This window comes from Amyelois transitella, chromosome 20, assembly GCF_032362555.1.
Source record: "Amyelois transitella isolate CPQ chromosome 20, ilAmyTran1.1, whole genome shotgun sequence".
Taxonomy (NCBI): domain Eukaryota; kingdom Metazoa; phylum Arthropoda; class Insecta; order Lepidoptera; family Pyralidae; genus Amyelois; species Amyelois transitella.
The window spans coordinates 6,514,264-6,537,178 of record NC_083523.1 but is presented as its reverse complement, the minus strand read 5'-3'; the positions used below and the strand labels follow the sequence as shown (position 1 = coordinate 6,537,178).

At 35.1% G+C, this 22,915-nt stretch overlaps 1 protein-coding gene across 2 annotated transcripts; it reads left to right on the top strand.

Moving 5' to 3' along the window:
- The first annotated feature begins 5,565 nt into the window (after nt 1-5,565).
- LOC106131499 (PAS domain-containing protein cky-1) lies at nt 5,566-21,155 on the top strand. Of its 2 annotated transcripts, XM_060949950.1 has the most exons (11): nt 5,566-6,075; nt 13,115-13,296; nt 14,077-14,144; nt 14,215-14,304; nt 14,717-14,905; nt 15,209-15,393; nt 16,773-16,879; nt 17,681-17,831; nt 18,388-18,690; nt 20,123-20,268; nt 20,747-21,155. In XM_060949950.1, exons 1-11 carry the CDS (start codon nt 6,065-6,067, stop codon nt 20,935-20,937), a joined length of 1,623 nt encoding a protein of 540 aa, XP_060805933.1. In that variant the 5' UTR covers nt 5,566-6,064; the 3' UTR covers nt 20,938-21,155. The 2 variants fall into 2 exon arrangements, with proteins under 2 accessions (XP_060805933.1, XP_060805935.1); XM_060949952.1 differs by lacking the exon at nt 14,717-14,905.
- The last annotated feature ends 1,760 nt before the right edge of the window (nt 21,156-22,915 follow it).

Sequence of the window (22,915 nt, the reverse complement as noted above, 5' to 3'; positions counted from 1 at the left end):
ACAAGAGCAAGAGTACCTTCGGTCATCCAGTGTTGCCGCTTGTGCGCCGAGCTGAACGTGGCCTATCAGTATTTTGAAAACTGTTGGCTCTGTCTATCCCGCAAGGAATATAGACGTGATTATATGTATGTATGCATGTATGAAACATTACTAGGTATGCACACACACACACACATAATCACGTCTATATTCCTTGCGGTGTAGACAGAGTCTTGAAAGACTGATAGGCCACGTTCAGCTATAGGTATGCAGATTATATCAATGAGTCATTCAAACGAATTGATCGTTCCACGAATCCCCAAATCCCGCCAATCTCGTAATCTGTTGGAAAAATAACTTGTAATTTCCGTCTCAGCTTTGTAATCATTCAATTTTGAAACAACAAATAAGATTACGGCTCTGTAAGGTTAAATTCCCGCTGTTAAAAGTGCTATAGAAGTAGGATCCGATCTCTTTTAAAGTCAGCAGTGGTCGGTTTTATATACGGCTGTATAACAATCATCCCATTGACTTTGGACTCGATTGATATATATATATTATGGCGACCACTTTGTGGCTAGATGCTAACCCCATATAATTAAACGTAGGTCTATTCAACATAGAGCACATATAAAATAGGTCTGACTTAATATATTTTATTCTATGGCTATTAAACCTTTTTTGAAATCTCTTTTAGAAACATCCACGACATCCTTCCTTAGCGAAGAACTTACCTATATTTAAGGCTGGCTTTGTATTTCATCTTATATAAAGTGCTAGTTCTTATATTCTACTCCCACATATTAATACAGTGAAGCAAAGGTCTGCACTATCCAAAGAAGAGTAAATAGAATAAATTTTGAGTCCCTAAAGAAGTACCCCATTATCCCTAAAAACGTTATACTAGTTCATCGAGGCGAAAGTACAATTCTCAAAGTAGAAATTTCCAATTTCGAACAGTTTTTTCAAAGCTTCGTTTTAGATTTAATTAAGTTTAGGTTGGCAATACTTATAATATCAGCATGAACTTAGCTCCCGGCGAAGTACGAAAGAAGTCGCGGTTCGTCCCATACTCAACATGTCAGTCTGACCCATCACCCCGCGATACCATCTAACGCTGTATTTAGGCTAACCGGCGCCCTTCTCAGTACGATTGTTATCACCGGCTAATACGGCGGCCCTCTTTGTCTATTGTCTACAAGGGTGCTACGTGATTTTGGGAGTCATGCCGGGCCCTTTGCTGGGGACCTCCCTGTTGGTAATGTACAGGATGTGGATGTCTATGAGACAACTCATGACTTGGACCTAAAACAATTTTTTTTATTTTATTTGATTACTTGATATACCTAAGAAATGTATTGAAAAGTTATTATTTTTTAAACTTATTCGCCGCGAACTTAAAGCTATAATCTTCCACTTTTTCAGAATAAAGTAACATACTTGCACAAGCGGACTGCAAACTTTGCAGTCAACATCTGCACTGAATGAAAAAAGAAAATTTTTGATAATATACATAGTATGAAAATATTTTGACCGAGCGAACAAAGTATATCAATCAACTTGGGGCGACAATATATTTTGTATGTATGTATGTTTGTAACGAGATAACTATCGAACCGTTGGTCTGATTTCGATAAAATTTAAAAGGTATTAAGGTTACGTCTATAAAATTTTCAAGTTCATAGGGCAACAAAATCGGTTTAGACGTCTAGATATTCACAATTTCTTAAAAAATAAACGCTAGCTAGCTAGGCGAACATATAATTATCGAATCTACAGCATATTCAAATACCCTTCACACCCTGTACCCACATCCTCGGCTGCGCAGCACGTGTAGCCGTTTACCGGCGCGTGAGTCGCGCGCTAATTGACGCGCCGACTTTGATGCGCCGCTCGATCGGTTCTAGGAATATCGGGGTTTAGCCTAAAACCCGCGCTACGCTACTGGTTTTAGTAAATTTTAAGTGAAATTGAAGAAGAAATGAAATTACCATGATTTCACGTAAGAAACATTACAAACAGTGTGTCCTAAAAATGCACAAAACGCGGCCTCATAATCATACCTCGTTTCCCGAGAGCTAGGCAAATAATATATTTCTAATTATAACGGATTCTTCTTTCTATTCATATAATCACGTCTATATCCCTTGCGGGGTAGACAGAGCCAGCAGTCTTGAAAGACTGATAGGTCACGTTCAGCTGTACGGCTTAATGATAGAATTGAAATTCAAATTCATTTTTATTTAATATATTTATCAATATTTTCATGCAAACTTGACTTAATTTCATTGACATCTATTTTGGGGGTTTCGTCGTGAAAGATGGACAAACTAACACACAAACACACTTTTACCTTTATACTATTATAGCGTAGAATTTGTTTCGAATTGTCTTCTAAAGGTATCTAAATTACGTCGATTAAAAAGTTTGTTCAAAAAAAAACATATTGGTTAAGTAGAGCGAAACCGAACGGTCACTGGTGCTGTAACTTGGTTAAGTTATTGAAGCAAAATGATACACTTGCCATTTTATACCCAACCCAGCTAAAAATGTCTTCTAGTAATGTGACTAGTGGCTTTCTCTACCCGGTAAGAAGTGAAGATTTATTTATTTAAACTTTATGCACGTAAAATGTACAACAGGTGGATTCAATGCCTTATGGTATTCTCTCTAGTAATAATACAATTATATATTATAGATTTATAAAGTTAAGAGTTTACATGTATGTAGACTTTTTGCTGAGTATTGAACTTATTTAATACAAACAAACATTAATTTTCTATTAGATACCTTTTCACATTTTCATTTTCATACCAACGTCACCTTACTATCTGAATGTCTCATTGCCGATATTTTAACTCATAGGTTTTACTTTTGCCATGGTTAAGATTCAAAGGTCAAGTTCTACCTACCATAAATTGGTCACGACTGTTTCTCGAAGGTATAAGTAGAGACTATCACATCAATGTTATGAATGTGGACGAAGCGAAAGAAGTATGCAGAGATCGTGGCAAGTGGAAAGAGGTAGTCTCTGCCTACCCCTCCGGGAAAGAGGCGTGATTTTATGTATGTATGTATGTATCACATCAATTGCTACGAAACCTCCAATATTTCTTTTGATATATCCACATTCACACAAATTTTGTCTGTTTAGGGTATTCTTGACCTTTTTGCCTATACCTTCCAACATTTCCATTGAAACTCCTTGTACACAAGGCACATGATAAATCTCGGCCACCTGCCATACACTAATCAAGGCGATGTGGTCACAGCTGTCTTCTGAGCCGACCGTACTAGTAAAAAAAAAATTACACACAAAATAAATTTCATCTCTCCAACATAAATATTTTACTTTTATAATTTACAAATGACGTTCCCACATAACATTGGAGATGGCAAAAGATTACAGTGTTTATCTGCGTATCACGGGAGCGGCCCGCGGGCGTCTCAAACTAAAAAATTGCAGGAATAAAATGCGTTTGATTACATGCTGAATGTACCGCTCAATTTGAATTCCATTTATAAATTTAAAAAACGAAAATTTCACACGGTATCGGAATAATTTAAAATTTGTTTGAAGTATGAATTCCCGTACGTATGATCCCGAAGAAGAAAAATGAGTCAGAGCAGAAAAAATATCCCACATACAAAAAGAAGTATAGGAAATTCTATATATAATAGACATATCAATAATTTTTATTAAATGTTTTTCTAATATAAGTAATATTTATGGCGAACGTTGTGTATGCCTGGCATTTGATGCTTTATATGTTATAGTGTTTAATGTTGTATTTAAAAACTGTTAGTCTCTACCTGAATAAATAAATAAGTTTCAGCTGATACTGTTATTTTGTATGTCACCTTGTTCTTTAATTAATTAAGGAAATTAACATTTTAACAATTATTTTTGCAGTTTTGATTTCGATTATTTATTTGAGAAATTAAACTAAATATTTCAAACCAGAGTGGAAGTTAAGACCAACGGTCCAACTTTCTATAAAATACATCCTTTACCTAACCATAAAAACCAAATGCACGTCTTCACAACATTCACGATATATCTGTACAAAATTAATTAATATCTCAAGATTATACATACATATACTCACGTCTATATCCCTTGCAGGGTAGACAGAGCGAACAGTCTTGAAAATACTAAAAGGATGGCCTTTTCAACTTTTTTTCTTTTCAACGTGAGTTGAGCTGTTTGGCTTAGGTACTGATAGAATTGAGATACATATAAAGTGACGTGAAGTAAAGAGTTTGTATATCTAGGATCAAAGTTTACATCAGATGGCAAGTGTGATAGTGATATTGAAAGGAGAGTGAACGCGGGGAACATGGTGAATGGAGCTTTGCATGCCTTTATGAGCAGTCAGAAACTATCCAAAAAGGCTCGACTGGCTGTGCACAGGGGCGTGTTGGTCCCGACATTAATGTATGGGAGTGAAAGTTGGGTATGGCAAAAGAAGCACGAAAGCAGAATAAATGCAGTGGAAATGAGAGCGTTAAGGAGTATGTTGGGTGTGAAATTGAGTGACCGGATAAGGAACAGCGTGATAAGGGAATGTTGTGATGTGAAAGAAGATGTAGTTACAGGAATAGAAAAGGGTATGTTGAGATGGTTCGGTCATGTGGAGAGGATGAATGAAAACAGGTTGACTAAGCAGATATACAAGGAGAGTGTGGAGGGAAAGGTCGGGGTGGGAAGACCTAGACGAACATATCTTGATCAAATTAAGGACGTCCTGGTGAAGGGTCAGGTCAAAAGTGCCCGAAACCGCCGAGCTTGCATGAAGAGAGTTATGAATGTGGATGAAGCAAAGGAAGTATGCAGGGATCGTGGCAAGTGGAAAGAGGTAGTCTCTGCCTACCCCTCCGGGAAAGAGGCGTGAGTTTATGTATGTATGTATGTATGTATAAAGTGACAGGTTGCTACCCCGTCGCCTAAAAAATAATCCCAAGTTTATAAGTCTATCCCTTAGTCGCCTTTTACAACATACATGGGAAAGAGGTGCAATGGTCCAATTATTATTTTTTTCCTGCCGGGAACCACACACCATCAAGATTATATTTATTAAAAAAAATAAGTTAATGATAGTAGACGTAGTTGTTAAAAGATTCAACTAAATAATTATAAAAAGAAAACAACGTCACATCTTCAACTTGTCATTAAATTATAATTAACATTATTATCATATCAATCTCAATGCGCAAGCGCCTGCCCGCTATACGGCAAATCAGCTCACTCCACTTAATAGGACAATATCAATAACTGTCACTGCGCCCAATCATTATACTTTCGTCTCGTTTACGCGCTATAATTATTGAATCATTAGCGTTATCTCCCTCCAACTCATTAATCCGCAGTAAAGAGTTTAAAGAGCAAGTCGCTCCGTTCCGTTCGCACGAAACAAACAGCCTTCAAGGAAAAACAGTACCACGAAACCATCACTTATCTCTCTCTAGCACGTCTCATTACTCTGAATAAAGTTGTACAATATTTTTCTTTTTTTTTTTCTCAATGACATTCGCTTTACTGAAATGACTAGTCGGAAATGTTGAAAACAGTTTTAAAATTGGAACTGTCCCCACTTAAGTAAGGGCATCGTTAGAGGCGCAGCGCGTGTTTTAGTCCGAAAAAAAAAATAAAACTCGCGAGAAAGAGAGGCTTAGTGTAGGCTTTTTATAGTCGTTGTCCCGATGCGCTGGCGCACGGAAGTATCGGAGCTTCAGGATCGAGCCTAATCTTATTCTAATAAAAAGCTCACGCATATATTGCCGCGGTGTCATTTGTTTTTCAATAGTTTTTTTTTATCGACGTGTTTATTGAAGCGCAGTGTGAGGTTCCATAGGTGTTGAATTATGTTCGACACGTGCTGTTTATGGTTATTTTTATGGTCGTATTATGACATTTTATTTGTGGTGTTTTGTGAAAAGGGTTGTTGATAATTGAGCAATCATTGTGACTTCTTCAGCCGGACTGTGTGGTCGTGTCCTTTTATGAAAATTAAATAATGATGTTGTTTGTGATTTAGTGACTGATTTCGTTTAGTTCAAGGAAACTTTTCTTTCGAAATTCAAAATGTTTTTGAGGTGAGCTTTTGTTTTTTTAAATTTTTTTTTTGTTTATATGAAAAATATAGGCAATAATTAAAAAAGAGGACATAAACAATAAGTTGTTAAAGTATTTAACTTTAATTTTGCATGTTAATCCTCCTACAGAGACAAACCCAGAGCAATCTATCAAAAATTTAATACTTGCTTAAAAATAAAATTAATAAGTTGCATACGCAGTTAGTTAAATTATTTAAGCGTTTTCAGTGCACATAGTAACTTACGACCAAACGTACGAGTAAGCCTCTAACAAACAAGAATACGGAACATTGTAACATGATTTAAAACTTTTCAGTAGTTTTTGCGTAAAAGAGTAACAAACACCCGTCCACACATTCTTACAAGCGTTCGCATTAATAATATTAGTATGAAGGATTCAAATAGATTAAAAATAAAACCATAATAATTTTTTGCCAAACAAACCATGGATACACAATTATAATGCTCATGGTCATATACATAAAAATCCCGTTTAGTTCCTGTTCCCGTGGGAATTGCGGAAAACTTTATATTAGTACTCCCTTAAACTACTCAAAGATTCTATAATTATATGACTACTCAATCTCTTTCCCATGGATGTCGTGATAAGGCGACTAAGGGATAGGCTTACAAACTTGGGATTCTTTTTTAGGCGATGGGTTAGCAACCTGACACTATTTTAATCTCAATTCTATCATGAAGTCAAATAGCTGAACGTGGCCATTCAGTCTTTTCAAGACTGTTGGCTCCGTCTACCCCGCAAGGGATATAGACGTGACCATATGTATGTATGTATAACGGCCTCTGTGTTGCAGCGGCAGTACACTTATCTGTGACACTGGAGGTCCCGGGTTTGAATCCCGACGAAGGCTTGCTTAGAAACGAATTACGATTGGCCTGGGTCTTTAATGTTTATTTGTATAAGGACTTATTATAAAATTAGTATCTCTTATCACAAGTTTCGAACTTACTTCAACGCTTACTCAATCTGTGTAATAGTCAAAAAAAGAAAAAAAACATACATACCAATTTGCAGCCTCCTAAGTTCATTAGTTTGAGCTTATACATTGTCTGTTACACGGCCAATCAATGAATTAATCAATTAAATAAGTTTCTGAGTAATCGTACATAATTATATAAGTACTTATACATCGCAATCGAATCGCAAGTTTATAAGCCTTTCCCTTAATAGACTTTTATCATCTGCATGAGAAGTAGTTGGAACATACTAGGTTTGTTTTTCGCTACCAGGGCATTAATTTCTTGAGGTTACACAATATCTTTATGGAATGCCAACTTTCATGAAAATTTAAGCAAAAGTAAATTCGCTCAGGAAGCCGTACAACAATTTATTTGTGGCTGTTTTATACGAAAATAAAAATAATACACTATTTCTCTTAATCCAAACAGTGAATGATGCAATTACCGAAAATGCACACCATGCAATTCTAATAACCGCCCGCCGCTAAAATGACTGTGCGAAAATCAAATTTAAAACGCTTCACACCAAACTGTCATTCCATTTTCAAATTCTGACATTGAATTTAAATTTCAAATCTATTGTGGAATAAAATGTGGTTTGAATTTATTTGATCCACAACAAACTTCCGAGCGAACCTTGACATTGAACATTGTACGGTTTTAGTGAATTTGAATTTTATATAAATGAGATAATACTGTTGTATTTTCATTTTATAATATAAATACATTGTAATCAAGTTGATTCCCATGACTATTTTAAAATTAATATACAATCAATACAACTATAATTTTTTTTCAAACATTATGGAATAACTTTTTAATAGTACTTATTTTCTTTTTAAATCTTCCGATTTTCACTTATTAAAGTATTACTTTATAAAGCAGACCTGATTTATACAAATAAAAATATAATTAAGTATACACTTAATTACATTTTGTCTCAATAGATAATTATTAAAGATGACGATAAACATAATATACAATAATATGAATCATTTCTTCCATATAATTTGAACCTCATTCACGTGAACTTACATAAATATAAAACTTTTCCGTAGTAGAACGCGTATAACAGAATAAAAACCATAGTTGTGCCTTAAAAACAAAAAAAATACATTTAAAAATTGCTTGCATAATAAAATGTGAATGTGGGTGAAACCAAAGATGTGTACAAGGAATGTCTTCTTCCTCCTGGCTTTAGTCCCGGTTGCATCCTCACGTCTCTGGAGAGGAGCCCGGGGTATGCCTTTGACCATAGAACCTGGATCGGATGAGTCAGGTTTTAACACAAAGCGACGCCCATCTAACCTCTAACCCGTTTGGATGTATGGTTACAAATCCAGTTACCTATGCAGGTTTCCTCACGATGTTTTCCCTCACCGTAAGAACATCGGTTGGTATTCAAACTAATGAACATAACTTTGAACAAAGTCATTGGTACATGGCCGAGGTGGGGTTTGAACCTGTGCCTTTCTTCGCATTACGCATTGTGACCTGGTACCTTACCTAATCGACCACCGATGCACCATGTCTGCAAGGAATGTAGCATGTGAAAATGTAAGTCTCTGGAAGAGGACCCGAGAGATGATGTGGATGAAGCGAAGGAAGTATGCAGAGATCGTGGCAAGTGAAAAGATGTAGTCTCTGCCTACCCCTCTGGGAAAGAGGCGTGATTTTATGATGATGATGACACGAGGGAGGCGTAATGTATGTGTGTATAATTGCAGTGTGCTTTTTTCCCCTGTACTTTAGGTAAGGACAGCATTGCTTTCCCATACATACATATAATCACGTCTATATCCCTTGCGGGTTACACAGCGTCAACAATTTTGAAAGACCACACAACTGAGGTTTAAACAGTAACAGTTTGTCAGCCTATCCTCTAAATATTGAATCCCAAGTTTATAAGCCCTAAGTCGTCTTTTACGGCATCCATGGGAAACAGAGTTCCGGGCAACCACACGGCACATCTCTTTCTCATGGATGTCGGAAAATCGATAAAGGGAATAGGAACTATCATCTAGTGCAGCCAGCAGCTTCTCTTCCCGTGCAAATTGTAAAAGTCAATCATAGGGTAATTAATAAACTTAGGATTCTTCTCCTATATGTTATATCACTCTTATATCCAGAGGGATAGGTAGATCACATCTTTCCATTGGCTTCGATACTTGCATACTTCCCCTTTTGCAAAATATTATTTTGAATCTGTAGTAAATACTGGAACATTTATAACTTCAACGCGCTCTACAAGTAATTTCTCATAACATGAATGCAGTTGGGAAGAATTTATACGGGCGTTATAAAATGCAGCATGAAGTGGCCTGATTTCATGGTCACGATGTGAGGAGTATGTCAAGAATGTCCCTTTTTGTGGGTAAGCGATTACTTGGACATTCCCGATTTGATATCATTGATATTACTTATTCCTCACGTTATTTCTCAATTTAATGTTTTTGACCGTGTAAAATCTTCTTTGGCATAAAGTGAGTAGTTGGTTGTCGCATATCCTAGATAAATATGGTTGGTTGTATGTATGTTGTATCTATGTAACTCAATGAGAAATTTTAAGCAATTAAGTTGTAGGTAGTCACGTTCACTGGCAGATTTTGGTTGTATGTTTTTTTGTAATTGTTATTTATTTAAACTTTAAATAAATAACAAAATAATTGAAAACTAAAATTTAAAACGTATAAAGTTTTCTAAAATGTCTATGCATAATAATGGAAAATAACAAAAAAAAATCTTTGGCTTTGGTCACAAATTGCTATAAAAATAGAGTTAAAGGCCTCTTTTAGGCTAAGTTGTCATAGAACAACCAAACTCGAAAAATAACCTGAAGAAATAGACACAGATTCAAATTTAATACCAATTTATTACAAAGATCTGAAAAACTAATAATTACACCTTTAGCCTTACCAAATTTGTTATCAGCGTGAGAATGCAAAAGAAAAAGATATAATAATAAAATTTAAACCTATAATTAAATTAAACTAAAACATAACTCACTATTTATGCCGATGAGCAGCAAAAGAAGCCAAAACAAGGAACATTTGGTTCGAAATGGGAAAATAATTATTAGGTCTGGTAATATGGGCCGGGCCCTTACCCTTTACGTTTTTTAAGGATTCGTACTCACACTTGGGTTTTTTGTTTAATAAGGAACTTGTCCGATGAGTTTGGGGCCTGAGAAATTGATCGAAAAGACAGTGATTAAATAGTAGTGATTGGAAAGAAAACTAGGGCGCCTTGCCCTTTTAAAAAGCGTTACTATCAAAAAAATATTTAATTTCGTAGTTCGTCAACGTCGTCTTTTATTCACCTTAAAGGTATGTACTCTATCCACCTATTCCAGAATTCCCACCAGAGTTGTTTCGCTTAGATCAAAACTACTCATAGTACGAGATTAAATCACTCGCCCCAAAGCATTCCGCCAAAGACAACATGCTGTGAAAAGATTTGGAAAAGATTTTGCGTGCCTGTGTCAAAAAAAAAATATTGATGAAATACTCTTCTATATCTATGTATCTATCTAATTAAATTCATTTATTAACCTATTATTCCTATAATCACGTCTATATCCCTTGCGGGGTAGACAGAGCCAGCAGTCTTGAATGACTGACATGCGCACTCAACTTTTATGTTAATGAGAGAATTGAGATTCAAATAGTGACAGGTTGCTAGCCCATCGCCTAAAAGAAGAATCCCAAGTTTATAGGCCTATGCCTGTAACAAATTTTTATATATATGTAATGAAATATCTTCAGCGGATTCTACTGAATCTAAATTACGAGATTATTAAGTTTTAATTAACATTTGCACGTACATTTTCTCATTCAATATCATTCAGCACTTCAACAAAATACAAACAGGGGAACAATAAATCATAAAAGCAAACAAATGGATGCGATTCAATCGAATTAATATTGGAACGACAGGGCACCCATCATCGGCATCTCAAAGGTGCTTAACGACCAAAAAAACTTAATCACTACAAACAGAAAAGGACTACACATAAAAGGACCGCAGTAGGGTGACCATTTGCGTGATAATTTTCGATCGCGTCAAAGTAAGAAAATTTGGCTTATTTATCTTATTTAATTTTAAAATAAGTAAGTAAATTAAAATCGGATCACATAAAAGTATTTATAAAGATTAAGATGACATAGAATACAGTGCAACTTACTTTCCTTTAAAAACACAGTTTTACTTTTTATATTAAATCAAAATTAAATTTGTTGTTTATGACTTGTCTAATACTATGTTTTTCAGACTTATATATCCCTTTTGTAAAAAAAGAAAATGAAAAAATACCACGGATTTCATATTCCTAAAATAATTACACAGCATGGTCACCCTACCAACCCGCGGTCAATGTTAACATCAAACGGATTGCTACTTCCTCAAATATGAGTATTAATGATGAATTAATTTTATTTCCTGATTCTATAGAATATTAACAAGTGCTATGCGTGTGGTATATTGACGCTCGTTCTATCGCCATCGGGAGATATTTTTACGTGACAGTAAAAAAATATATGATATCTTGTTTTGGCTTTATACACTTGCATTTTATATGCCTTACTAGCGACCCATCCCGGCTTTGCACGGGTGGCATTTATAGATTTAAACCTACCTCATAAAACACTATTTTCAATATTTTGAACAGGAACAAAATCCATCCACACCTTTCTGAGATAAGTGCTTACATACAGACAAAGTTAATAGAAATGATGATAGTGAAGTGTTTATATACATTGCTTATATTTAGACATAAGTACGTTTCATACCCAATCTTATTTTAAAATAGGGCGTCCTCCTTTTTTTTCACACGTACTCAGTAAGATTATTTATTTTTTTCTAGTTTTTGTTGTAACTGCCATTATTCGCTTTTTTTTTTTGGTAAATTTAATAACAGTTTTTGAAACTTTTAACAGTTATTATTTACTCCTAAAGTAAGGATTCCTTGTTTTGGAAGGCAGGATTTCTGCCACCAGGATATGTAGTATCGGTTGAATACTATTAGAAAAAAAAATATCTTGGCGTTGCATACCTAAGTATCACATACAACTGATGCTATGCAAATAACATTGAAAATTATTCATAATGCCAATATGACAACCAGAGATGAAAACAAATTATTCCCGTCGGACGTTACGCCACGTCCATAGATTATATAATATTGTCTATGCCCCCGGATCTCTAGTCTATGGTTCCGGACAGGTGGGCGGGAAGTCGGCGTCTATGATCCAGGATTAACATGCGCGCGCATACGATTATTGTATGTTTTGCGACACGTGTTAGGGATACGATTTTAAATTTATATTTTGTTTTTTTTTTCTCAATATTTTGTCAATGAATTGCATTTATGTAGATAATATGTATGTATTTATTAAAATCTTCAATCAATCAATCAATTTATTTGTCAAACATAGGTACAAAGATACAGTTGTTGAATAATAATACGAGTATAGTTTGCTGTCTTGCTGTTTAAAGCATACAAATATTATAATTATAAAAAAATTAACAAATCAAATTTAATCCATACATAATAATTCAATGACAAGGAAAATATAATAAAACAAATTAAAAAAATTGACAATGTGAATTCATAAAATAATTAAATAAATCTATAGCTTATCATCAATAAAAAAAATCGTTCAAAGAATAATAACATTTATCTATTAAAAGTTCAGCAAGTCCTTTTTTAAACATTTTACAATTTAAATCTTTTAGGTCATTAGGTAGTTTATCTTCCCACATATATAAAATTACGCCAATTTCCCGGAGGGGTAAACAGGAATTAAAATAGGGTAAACAAAGCATAGAAGGCCACGTCAAACGACAAATCAAAAGATTAATGATTGATTGTAACAAAAAAATAAAGAAGAGTCGTGGCAAATGGACGATATATCTCTGCCTACCTTCCGAAAAGGTAGCATATGTATGTGTATATGTTTATTTAAATTGTATATTATCTTCAAGTCCAAAAATCTAGTGGGTACTTTGTCTAGAAAACAGAACAGCTATGTTCTTAACAGACTTACTTTTTTTTCAGCAGATTCGAACCCACAAAATCCACAAAAGGTGCCAGCAAGCTACGACGGGACCTCATCAATGCTGAAATCTCGAACCTCCGAGATCTCCTCCCACTACCCCCCTCCACTCGCCAGAGACTGTCACAGCTACAATTAATGGCATTAGTCTGTGTCTATGTGAGAAAGATGAACTATTTCCAACAAGGTAGGTATATTTTTTTGTCGTTAAATTTTTCTCTAAGGCGATGGGCCTGTCACTATTTGAATCTCAATTCTACCATTAAGCCAAACAGCTTAACGTGACCTATTGGTCTTTTCGAGACTGTTGGCTCTGTCTACCCCGCAAGGGATAAAGACGTGATTATGTGTATATCATACATATAATCACGTCTTTATCACTTGCGGGGACGCCGTTACATTATGACAAAAGACAATGGATGAATTCTAGTCTGCTGCTTTTAAATCACCGAATCTCTTTGATAATACTCTCTACCAAACAAGGACTACCTGTTATTTTATAATTGGCACAAAAATTTCCACTACAGAATGTTACCTTATCTTCATTGGAATAGACACGTTTTTTTTAACAGTAAAGTCATATCTACTTTATTTTCTTTAGTCTGAAATCATATTTGACATAAAATAGATAAATATATGATATATTATTTCTCTTTAGTTTATTTCGTATCAAATTTTATCAATGCTCTGAGAAAAAACTGCGGCACACACCACTGACATTATCTTCTTAACAATTGTACACGAATATAAAACAACCGTCAACCCTAAAATCGTGAAATATTTACCTAAAACATTCTCATGCTCCAATTCTGAACCCATCACGTGCTTATCCTTGATCTGGTCCAGTCGTCTCCCAAACTTTGTCAGCTCACCTTCGTCACGAACCGTCATATTAAGACGTTTAAAATGCATTTACTTCGCTATCTTATCTGTACTAAACATTATACAGTCTTTCTTTCTGTTTTAGTGTTCAAGAGTCACGACTTCAGCTATCAAGAACAAGCGACTCCCACACCTAATATTGGATTTTCAAAGGTATATTCGTACTTAACGAGTGTTTTAACATTAAAAGTGGAGTTAGTGTTTAATTTTACAATGTTTTCAGGCAATGAACGGGTTTATGATGATGATGACACAGAATGGGAAACTGCTGTACATTTCGGAAAACGCCGCGGAATATTTAGGACACTCTATGGTTTGTATTTTTCTTTGTGTCTTTTAAGTTTTGCTTAATACTATCAGTTGACTTTAATTTTAATTTTGTCACTAATAAAAAATATGCACTTTGATATCTATAGTATCTTAATAATAATAGAATAAGGATATTTAATAATAATGAAAGTTTATGTACAAAATTATCCTGATGTACAATTTGTTAATTTAGTTTGTCTTGTTTTTTTTCTTTTGTAGTTTTAGTTTCTAATCATTAATTTCCTTTATAAATAGATTTAAATGTTATAACTATGTTTTTGACAAATATTGAATACAGATTTTATCAACATGTAATTTTTAACTCCGAAATTCCCACAGAAACTTGGGTACAAGTGACAATATAAATGCTGAAACATTAAACTTTAAAGTAAATAGTCCATAACTTATTTGTTTAGGAGGATCTACTTATACACGGCGATAGTGTTTACGACATCATAGATAGACAAGACCACCAGACAGTGCAGATGGAGCTGAACAGAGGGGAAAACGGAGAGACTGAAAACGAACCAAAGAATAGGCATTTCTTCTGTAGAATGAACGTTTCGAGAAACGCTAGGAGACAGATGAGATTCGGCGACCAAAAAGTAAGTTACTATATATGTCATCCATGTAATTGTTGGCTTTAACTGCTTTTTACTAATTACACGTCAATAATAATTTAGAAATAAGAACATGGATCTCTCGATTTAACAGCATTCAGAGCTGGTATTTGTAAATATTAATAAAGCCATGTTGGCCATATTACAAGGACACAGATAAAGATACAAATTGGATTTGAATCAAACACGCTGCTAGATTTGTGCAACTCCTACCTTCAGTGGTTTTTAAATTGCTTTTCTGTGTCACTATAACCTGCATTATTAATATCCCGTCTACCTTGCCCACAGGTAGTTCTTGTAAGAGGTCACTACGTGTCATACCTCCCGCTGTGCAGCCGCAACGAGCCGGTGTTCGTGGCTGCGTGCGCGCCGCTCGCCATGCCCGAGACGCGCGAGTGCGTGGTGCTCGGCGCCACCAACGTGTTCACCACCGTGCACGCCATGGACATGAAGATACTGCACATCGACGCTAAGTAAGTCACATTGGGTACCACAGTCCAACTTATAAATAAACTAGCTGTCCCGGCAAACGTTGTTTTGCCATATAAATTATTTTTAAATAATTTCTAGTAAAAAAAATGTTAAGGGTGGACAACCCTATGTTAAGGGTGGATAACCCTTAACACTTAGGGGTATGACAAATAGATGTTAGCCGATTCTCAGACCTACTGAATGCATGCAAAATTTGGTTAAAATCGGTAAAGCCGTTTCGGAGGAGTACGGAGACAAACATTGTGACACGAGAATTTTATATATAAGATATATACGGGACAAATTACACTGATTGAGTTAGCCTCGAAGTAAGTTCGAGACTTGTGTTACGAGATACTAACTTAAGGATACTATATTTTATAATAATTACTTATATAGATAAACATCTAAGACCCAGGCCAATCAGATAAAGTTCTTTTCTCATCATGCCCTGGCCGGGATTCGAACCCGGGACCTCCGAACAGACAAGCGTACTACCGCTGCGCCACAGAAGCCGTCTAATAAACTAAGAACTTAATGAATGTAGTGTCCGTATCTGTATGTGATACCTATGTCATGTTGTCATCGAACGCACGGTCCACAGTCTAAAATATTATATTCATTTTCGGGTTATTGGTATATAACAATCTAAAACTTATAATTTGCTAACGGACACTTAAGTAAAAAGTGAATTTCTAGTTAGAACCAGCAGCCAAAATAATCAATCATTTTAATTAAATGCCAATAATAATATGACTAGAACACTTTAGCAACTGTCTTATAATAGAAAAATACATTCATAAATTATGATTTTAATTGCAAGGAAAAAAATTAACAAGTTTCAAAGTAAGTACCAGCAGTAAAAGTTGGCTAGGTGAGTTTTTAATTAGCCTTACTAAGCCAAATTTCGTTTTAACACAGAATTATTAATAGTACTAAGTTTTAATTAAGTTTGAAGTTCGACGTATGAATTCAAAGCTATCGAACTGTTAACAAGTTTGAATGAAGAAATTTCGAAATGGATAGAAAATAAATTAGATTTTATTTTATTATTCTCACGTCATTTTTCGTCTAAGTTGGTAATACGTTGTATCGTTGTAAACGATTACGATAATGGTAAACTACGAAAACCTACATTGCGAGATGCCAGACACACACTTGGCCTTTCTTTACGTAATCTTAGGCTGGACCCCTTGAAAAGAGCTCTTTGCGTAGACCGAAAGCATTTTTATTATTATGCGTTCAATTCCAGTTTGCCGATGTTAAACAAGATGAGGTCTAAGGTGGTGCAGTTAAGCTTGCAGTAATAGTCCCTAGGTATTTCTTTCTCCTGTTGGTAGACAGAATAGGAAATATAATAAACAAATGAATATTGTTTCAGTGGCGAGTGGTACTTAGGCTGGAAGAAACATGAACTAACAGATGTCTCGTGGTATCAACTACTGCATTGGGATAGTTTGCGAGAGGCACAGAGCAAACATCGACTAAGTAAGTATATCTCACCTTAATGTGAAAGCCATACAGCTGAATGTGGCCTTTCAGTGTTTTCGAGACTGTCGGCTCTGTCTATCCCGTAAGGGATATATCGCCTACGGAGTAGGCAGAGCCAATAGTGTCGACGAGACTAAAAGGCCACGATCACATGTATAGATTAGTATAGATTAAGGGTGGAATTGTTCAGATCGGAAAATTTACTCAATTCAGTAATTAAACCCGTTCATTTCATACCCTACACGGACATGTGCGCATACGCATGCATCACTCATATATCTGGAAATACATGAGTTCATACCACAAACTACCCAAGTTGCCCTTTTAACTTTGAAATCACCGAACTGATCTTCATCAAAACATGGCTATATATATTCTTGAGAAATAAGGCATACAGCTTATTGAAGTACATTTTCCCACAATAGTGAAACCGAAAAAATAAATGATATACCTAAATAAATGATGTCGGATAAAAATTACACATTTTTATTACTGTAATAATTATTAGTGGTAATAAAGCGTTGACATATACATTTTATGTCTTAATTTAAACAATGTAATAAAAAAGTTCGTGATCATATAAAATTTTGTAGTAGCATTCGTTATCATAAGTTTAGCCAACAATGTATAGGTTTCCTAATTACTTCTTGATTAAATACGATAGTTTTATTGAAAACCTTAATATTTCGTTTGTAATTAATATAACGTTACGTCAATAAAAATAGTTTCTCAACCTCACTATATCTCCTGGCGTTTGTACACCTAAAGAGTCAATTAATACATCCATCTCTTTTCCAGTAACGCAATCAGAGCAGGACAAGTGCTGTATTCTCTTAGTGAAGATTCAACAACGTAGTGGACAGTTCCTGTGGGTGCATTTAGTTTTGCAAGTGAAGGACGCAGCTGATTCGCCCAGGCAATTCATAGTGGGCACTAACCAGATATTAACGTAAGAATCTCTATCTCTTGTTATTTCTTTTTTGTTTGTTTGTTTAATAATAACTGTATTGTACATAATAAACTTTTTAAGCGCTTGTCAGCCGCTTTACTTGTTGTACTCGATTGCGAGTGGCGTGTTTAGTTTTGTTCATCTTTTATATCACTATTGTATTTCTATTTACGAAGACCTATAATTGGCTTCCTTGTTATGTATTGCCATATAATTAGTTGTTAGTCTTCCTTGTAAAATTAAAAAAAAATATATAATACAAAGAGTCTGTCACAAAAGATGGTGCCGAAATTCAACCGTTGCGATTTCCCCTTTTTTTATGTTCTCACTATACTTTTACTCATTCAATGTGAATTCATTGTTCACTGAAATAATTCACTTTGTTTAGCTTTATTTAATCGAATTCAACTGCAATTTTAACATGTAGGCAAATACATACAAACTATGAAATTGCAAGTAACAGGGCAAAATAGAAGAACTGTAATCTTCTGAACCTATCTTAAATGGGATAAGTTAGTTAAAGAGTAGTATTAACAACACGACAATCCTTTTACAGAGAAGACGAAGCTTCAATCATGCTGGCGAACTCCTGGCTGTACCAATACTATGGTTACCAGAACCAGCCCTGCGGCATGATAGACCCTCGCTGCCAGAAGTTCTTCCGACGGGAACCCTACCAGGAACCTTACCAAGAACCCTACTACATCGAGAACCAGGAACTAGAGTACCCAGGGTATCATGTGTCGGCGTATGTGCAGCCGAAGATCGCTGAAGAGTTTGCGTGTGAAAGGGTGTATTCAGACAGAGGGCCCGTCGATTATTCTACACATTCGCCTCAGTCTACTATTAGTGAAGAAAGGTAAGGGATTGTTCATAGTGTTATTATTTTTACATGTTAGCGATTATTACCGGTTACAAACGAAATGGGTCTGGGGTATGGTGAATACCAAATCTTATTGGTCTCGAAAGCCTAGTTAATAGCTCCGAAGTACTTAAATGAGTTGCTAGTCCTTTGCCTGAAAAACAATTGAAACATTTATAATCTGTGCGGGAAGAGTCACAGCTGACACGCACTATGTTTCTTCATCGTCACTAGAATAGCATAGAAACTGGTAGTTTGTGATAATTGTCATGAATCTACATAATTTATCATCAGATAGGCCCTACCTACATATATACTTTCATATGTGTTGACGAATATAAGAATCAAATTAATACTAAACCCGCCTGATTAGATAGAGTACAAAAAAGGATATATCGATAAGTATCAAACCAAAAACATTCAAACGTCCAAAATAGGAGAGACCAATAATACGCGAAACGTAACAGACAAACCGATGTGTTTATGCTTTTTTTATTCCCACAAATTTATAAAGCAAACAGAAAATTAGCTGGCGGTATAAACAAACATACATTCCGAGGTCGCGCACACAATTTGTTCGCGTCACTGTAGTAATATAAATAAGAAAATCATCGCCTGTCCGTCAGTACGTCCATCTGCGTAATTTGACACCTTTCATTACCATATTTATTGTGAACTCAAAACTACAAAGTTATTTTACATTTACAAAACAACTTATGAGACGTATCATTTGGATAACAAAGTTTAAAATTGAATACTTTCTTGTTTTCTGAATTACTTTTATATTTGGCTATTTAAACCAAATACGATGAGGCTATTTCGAAAAGGGTTCAAGTGGTAAAGGCTGTGTTATACCAATTTAATTCACATAGATCTTGACACTGAAATTAGCTGTATGTTTGAAGTTATTAATTTTGACCCCAGTTAATAAAAGGAAATTAGTTTTGTAATAACTAAAGTCGTTTAAATTTGACCTAGTTGGTTTATCTGTGGGTAAAATACAGTACTAAAGTTTTTACAATGTAAAACTCTCACGCATTTTTTATGTTACTATTTCAGGGTAAGGACTAAGCAAGGTCGTCTTTTATATCCTGTTGATATTCTTAAAATAGCCTAGCCATAACTGCATACAGCATTTTTTTTTTAAATACATGTCTTCCTTCTTCTAATTCAGATTGGATGAATATAGACGGTTTGGCGATCCGCATAATTTTATGTAAAACTATAAACCTGTGTGTGTAAAATTATTTCAAAAAAGTTTATAGCTCTTGCGGGGGATACAAAGACTTTCAGTCTTACCAATACTATTGGTCCGTCTTCCCGCAAGGTATATAGACATGATTATATGTATGTACGTATTTAAAATATTTTACCATTTTTAATAACAAGGGACAGACATCATTTTTATTTACATCATTTTTTATTTCAGATCTCCCCACCACTACGATGCTCCACCGGAAGTGGTAGTCAATAGCAATATGTACATGTACCCACATCCTGCCAAGAGAGAGTACTATGAACAGTACCCCAGGGTGCCTTACATGCAAGGAGCTTGCACCAGCACGGCTATAGAAGGTATTATTTTAAAATTTTCTCAAAAATCTCTTTTCTGAATTACGCACGGTACGTGTGTTTCCCGGCGCTTCGGAATAGGACCACACCATGTTTTTTCCATTTGTCGTAAAAGACAACTAAGGGTAATGCTCATAACTTAGAATTCTACTTGTAAGCGATGTGCTAATTACCTGTCACTATGTTGAATTTAAAACATAGTGAGGAAACCTGCACATTCAGGCAACTGGATATGTAACCATGATCCTAAATGGGTAAAATTCCCAAAGCAAAGGTTGCGGACGTCATACGGGAGTCGCTTCGTGTAAAAACCTCACTCCGTGATAGCGATCGCAGACATATCCTGGGTTCCTCTCCAGAGAGTGAACGTAAGCAGGACTATAGCCACGAAAATGATGATAAATATTGTATCTACAATTAATAACAATAACTGAAAATATCCCTATGGATGTAGGATTAAACGAGTTTTCTTTTCCAACAGCCACGGAGTACCCAAGCCCGAAGCGGATGCGGGTAGCTCCACCTTCTCTGACCCTGGAGGACGACGGCATGGACCGGTGGAACCCCAGCCCTCCCTGGTCAGACACCACCCTCAAACTACCAGACTACGGACAGAGATTCTCCTACAACCATATGATGATGCCGCCCACCGAGAGGGCTATGGTCACTTAATATATAATTCGAATAAAATAAATTATATAATGTTTGTGTTAATAAAAAAATTAAATTTTACAATGGTAGGTGATCATTGTATTACTTCATAATTATGCCGCCCACGACAAGAGCAATGGTCACTCAAATTGTTAACATTATTTAATGATGCCGCCCACTGAAATTATGGTGCAAAAAATATGATATATCAAATCGAATTTTAACATCAGACAAATATCATCATTCCATGTTTTTGGGTTTAACATGATTAAAACACCATATTAAATATATATATACCATAGAATTTTGAACCGAATGTTTCCGTAATTTCCTTACTATGGATAAAGCATAAAATTTATTTTTCCATTTCATCTTCGCAGTTGAAACTTTATACTGTAATTTACCTTAAATATACTGAGTGGTATTTCCTATTAAAAGTTTAACTTAGATCTTCGAGTTTTGTGCCTTTTGGCTCGGTCTACTCCGTAGGGGAAAAAGACGTGATATGAGTAGTAAATTCTAGTTATAAAAGTAGATAACAAAAACAATATATTTTCTAAGTTCCAATAGTATGCATTTTCAAGTTGTTCCTAAAGAAAGCTCAAGGCGATATCATGAATTTCAGTATTTCGAATTTAAGTATTATTTTTCTAGTGATAAGGTTTAATTTTAAAAAGCAATGGAAAACGACTCCGTCCAAATAAGTTGTGCATTGCATTCCAAAGGAATAGTTATATATTTTCTTGTAAATATACCTATATACAATCGTTATCTGTACAAAATTTTGATTTGTATTTATTAAGTCGATTTTAAGATGTAATAAATTTAAGATGAAATAAATTATAAGAAAACTTTTTAATGTGTTTTCTTTGCAACTGTCTGTGTATTTAAAGGGACCTAAATCTGAATTAATAGGTACCTTAATAACCTTAATAAGTAAGACCGAGCTGCCTGCAAAATTAGGCCTGTTTGACAACTGACCCAGACAACAGGCCAAACAGACCGTCAAAATCTCACTATTTCATTTGAATATTATTATATTGAAACTTTTTTTTCTGAACTGATTTCAATTCCATCACTAAGCCATAATGCTGAAGGTGGCCTGTCAGTCTTTCGAGGCAGCTGGCTCTGTCAACCTCGCAACAGATATAGACTTTATTATATGAATGAATAAATGAATTTTATTGCTTTATTCAGATTTCCTGCAGCACCATTGCACCATCCAACAGTTCATAAAACTACCGTAAATGCAAATATCTATTGTCAATTAAAACCCAATCTATTCACGAAGTCCTTACCGTGCTAATTGAATTGAACAAGTTACGCGAATTTCGTATTTAAATGTTTAATGCGCATTTACATTCCCGGTACTTTGCTCTAATAGATGTTAGCATTAGTAATCAAATCAACAATTCTAAGAATACCCCCAAGTTTGTTTTATTATACCCTATGGAAGTACGAGGGGGAGGAAGTGGAGGGGGGCAAGGGAGGTCTATGTATAATGGTGGCGCTATACTTGTCAATCAAACAAAAGCTTAGCCCGATTTGGTGAGCGTAAGTGACAAAAGAGAGCGAGTAAATCTGTATAGTATGTATGCAAAATGTAATGGCAGAATAAAATGAAAATTTAATGATGATATGTGTATGAAAGAGGACATTGGCATTGGCATATCATCGTATAGCTCAAACCGATGGGTCTAGACAGTTGACATTTGGCAAATAGGTTTAATTTCCCGCGGGATCGAAAATTAACGATTATTTGATTAACTTGTGCGTACTCTAGTATTCGATACGAATTTAAACAAATAAGAGCTAGGCCAATCAGAAAAGATATCATTTTAAATCATGACCAGACCGGGTATCGAATCCAGAAGATCAAATGTTTAGAGTCAGAAACACTACCACTAACCTGCCTCAAAGCGGATACAAATGGAAAAAATCCAGTATGATTGATAACCACAGCACACATGAGCGAAGCAGAAGGCAAAACTACTAGCTT

Excerpts from the sequence above, each read along its gene's own strand:
- LOC106131499 (XM_060949950.1), top strand. Across the intron at positions 14,145-14,214 it reads CTAATATTGGATTTTCAAAG|GCAATGAACGGGTTTATGAT; the intron begins GTATATTCGTAC and ends CAATGTTTTCAG. Across the intron at positions 17,832-18,387 it reads GGCACTAACCAGATATTAAC|AGAAGACGAAGCTTCAATCA; the intron begins GTAAGAATCTCT and ends ATCCTTTTACAG.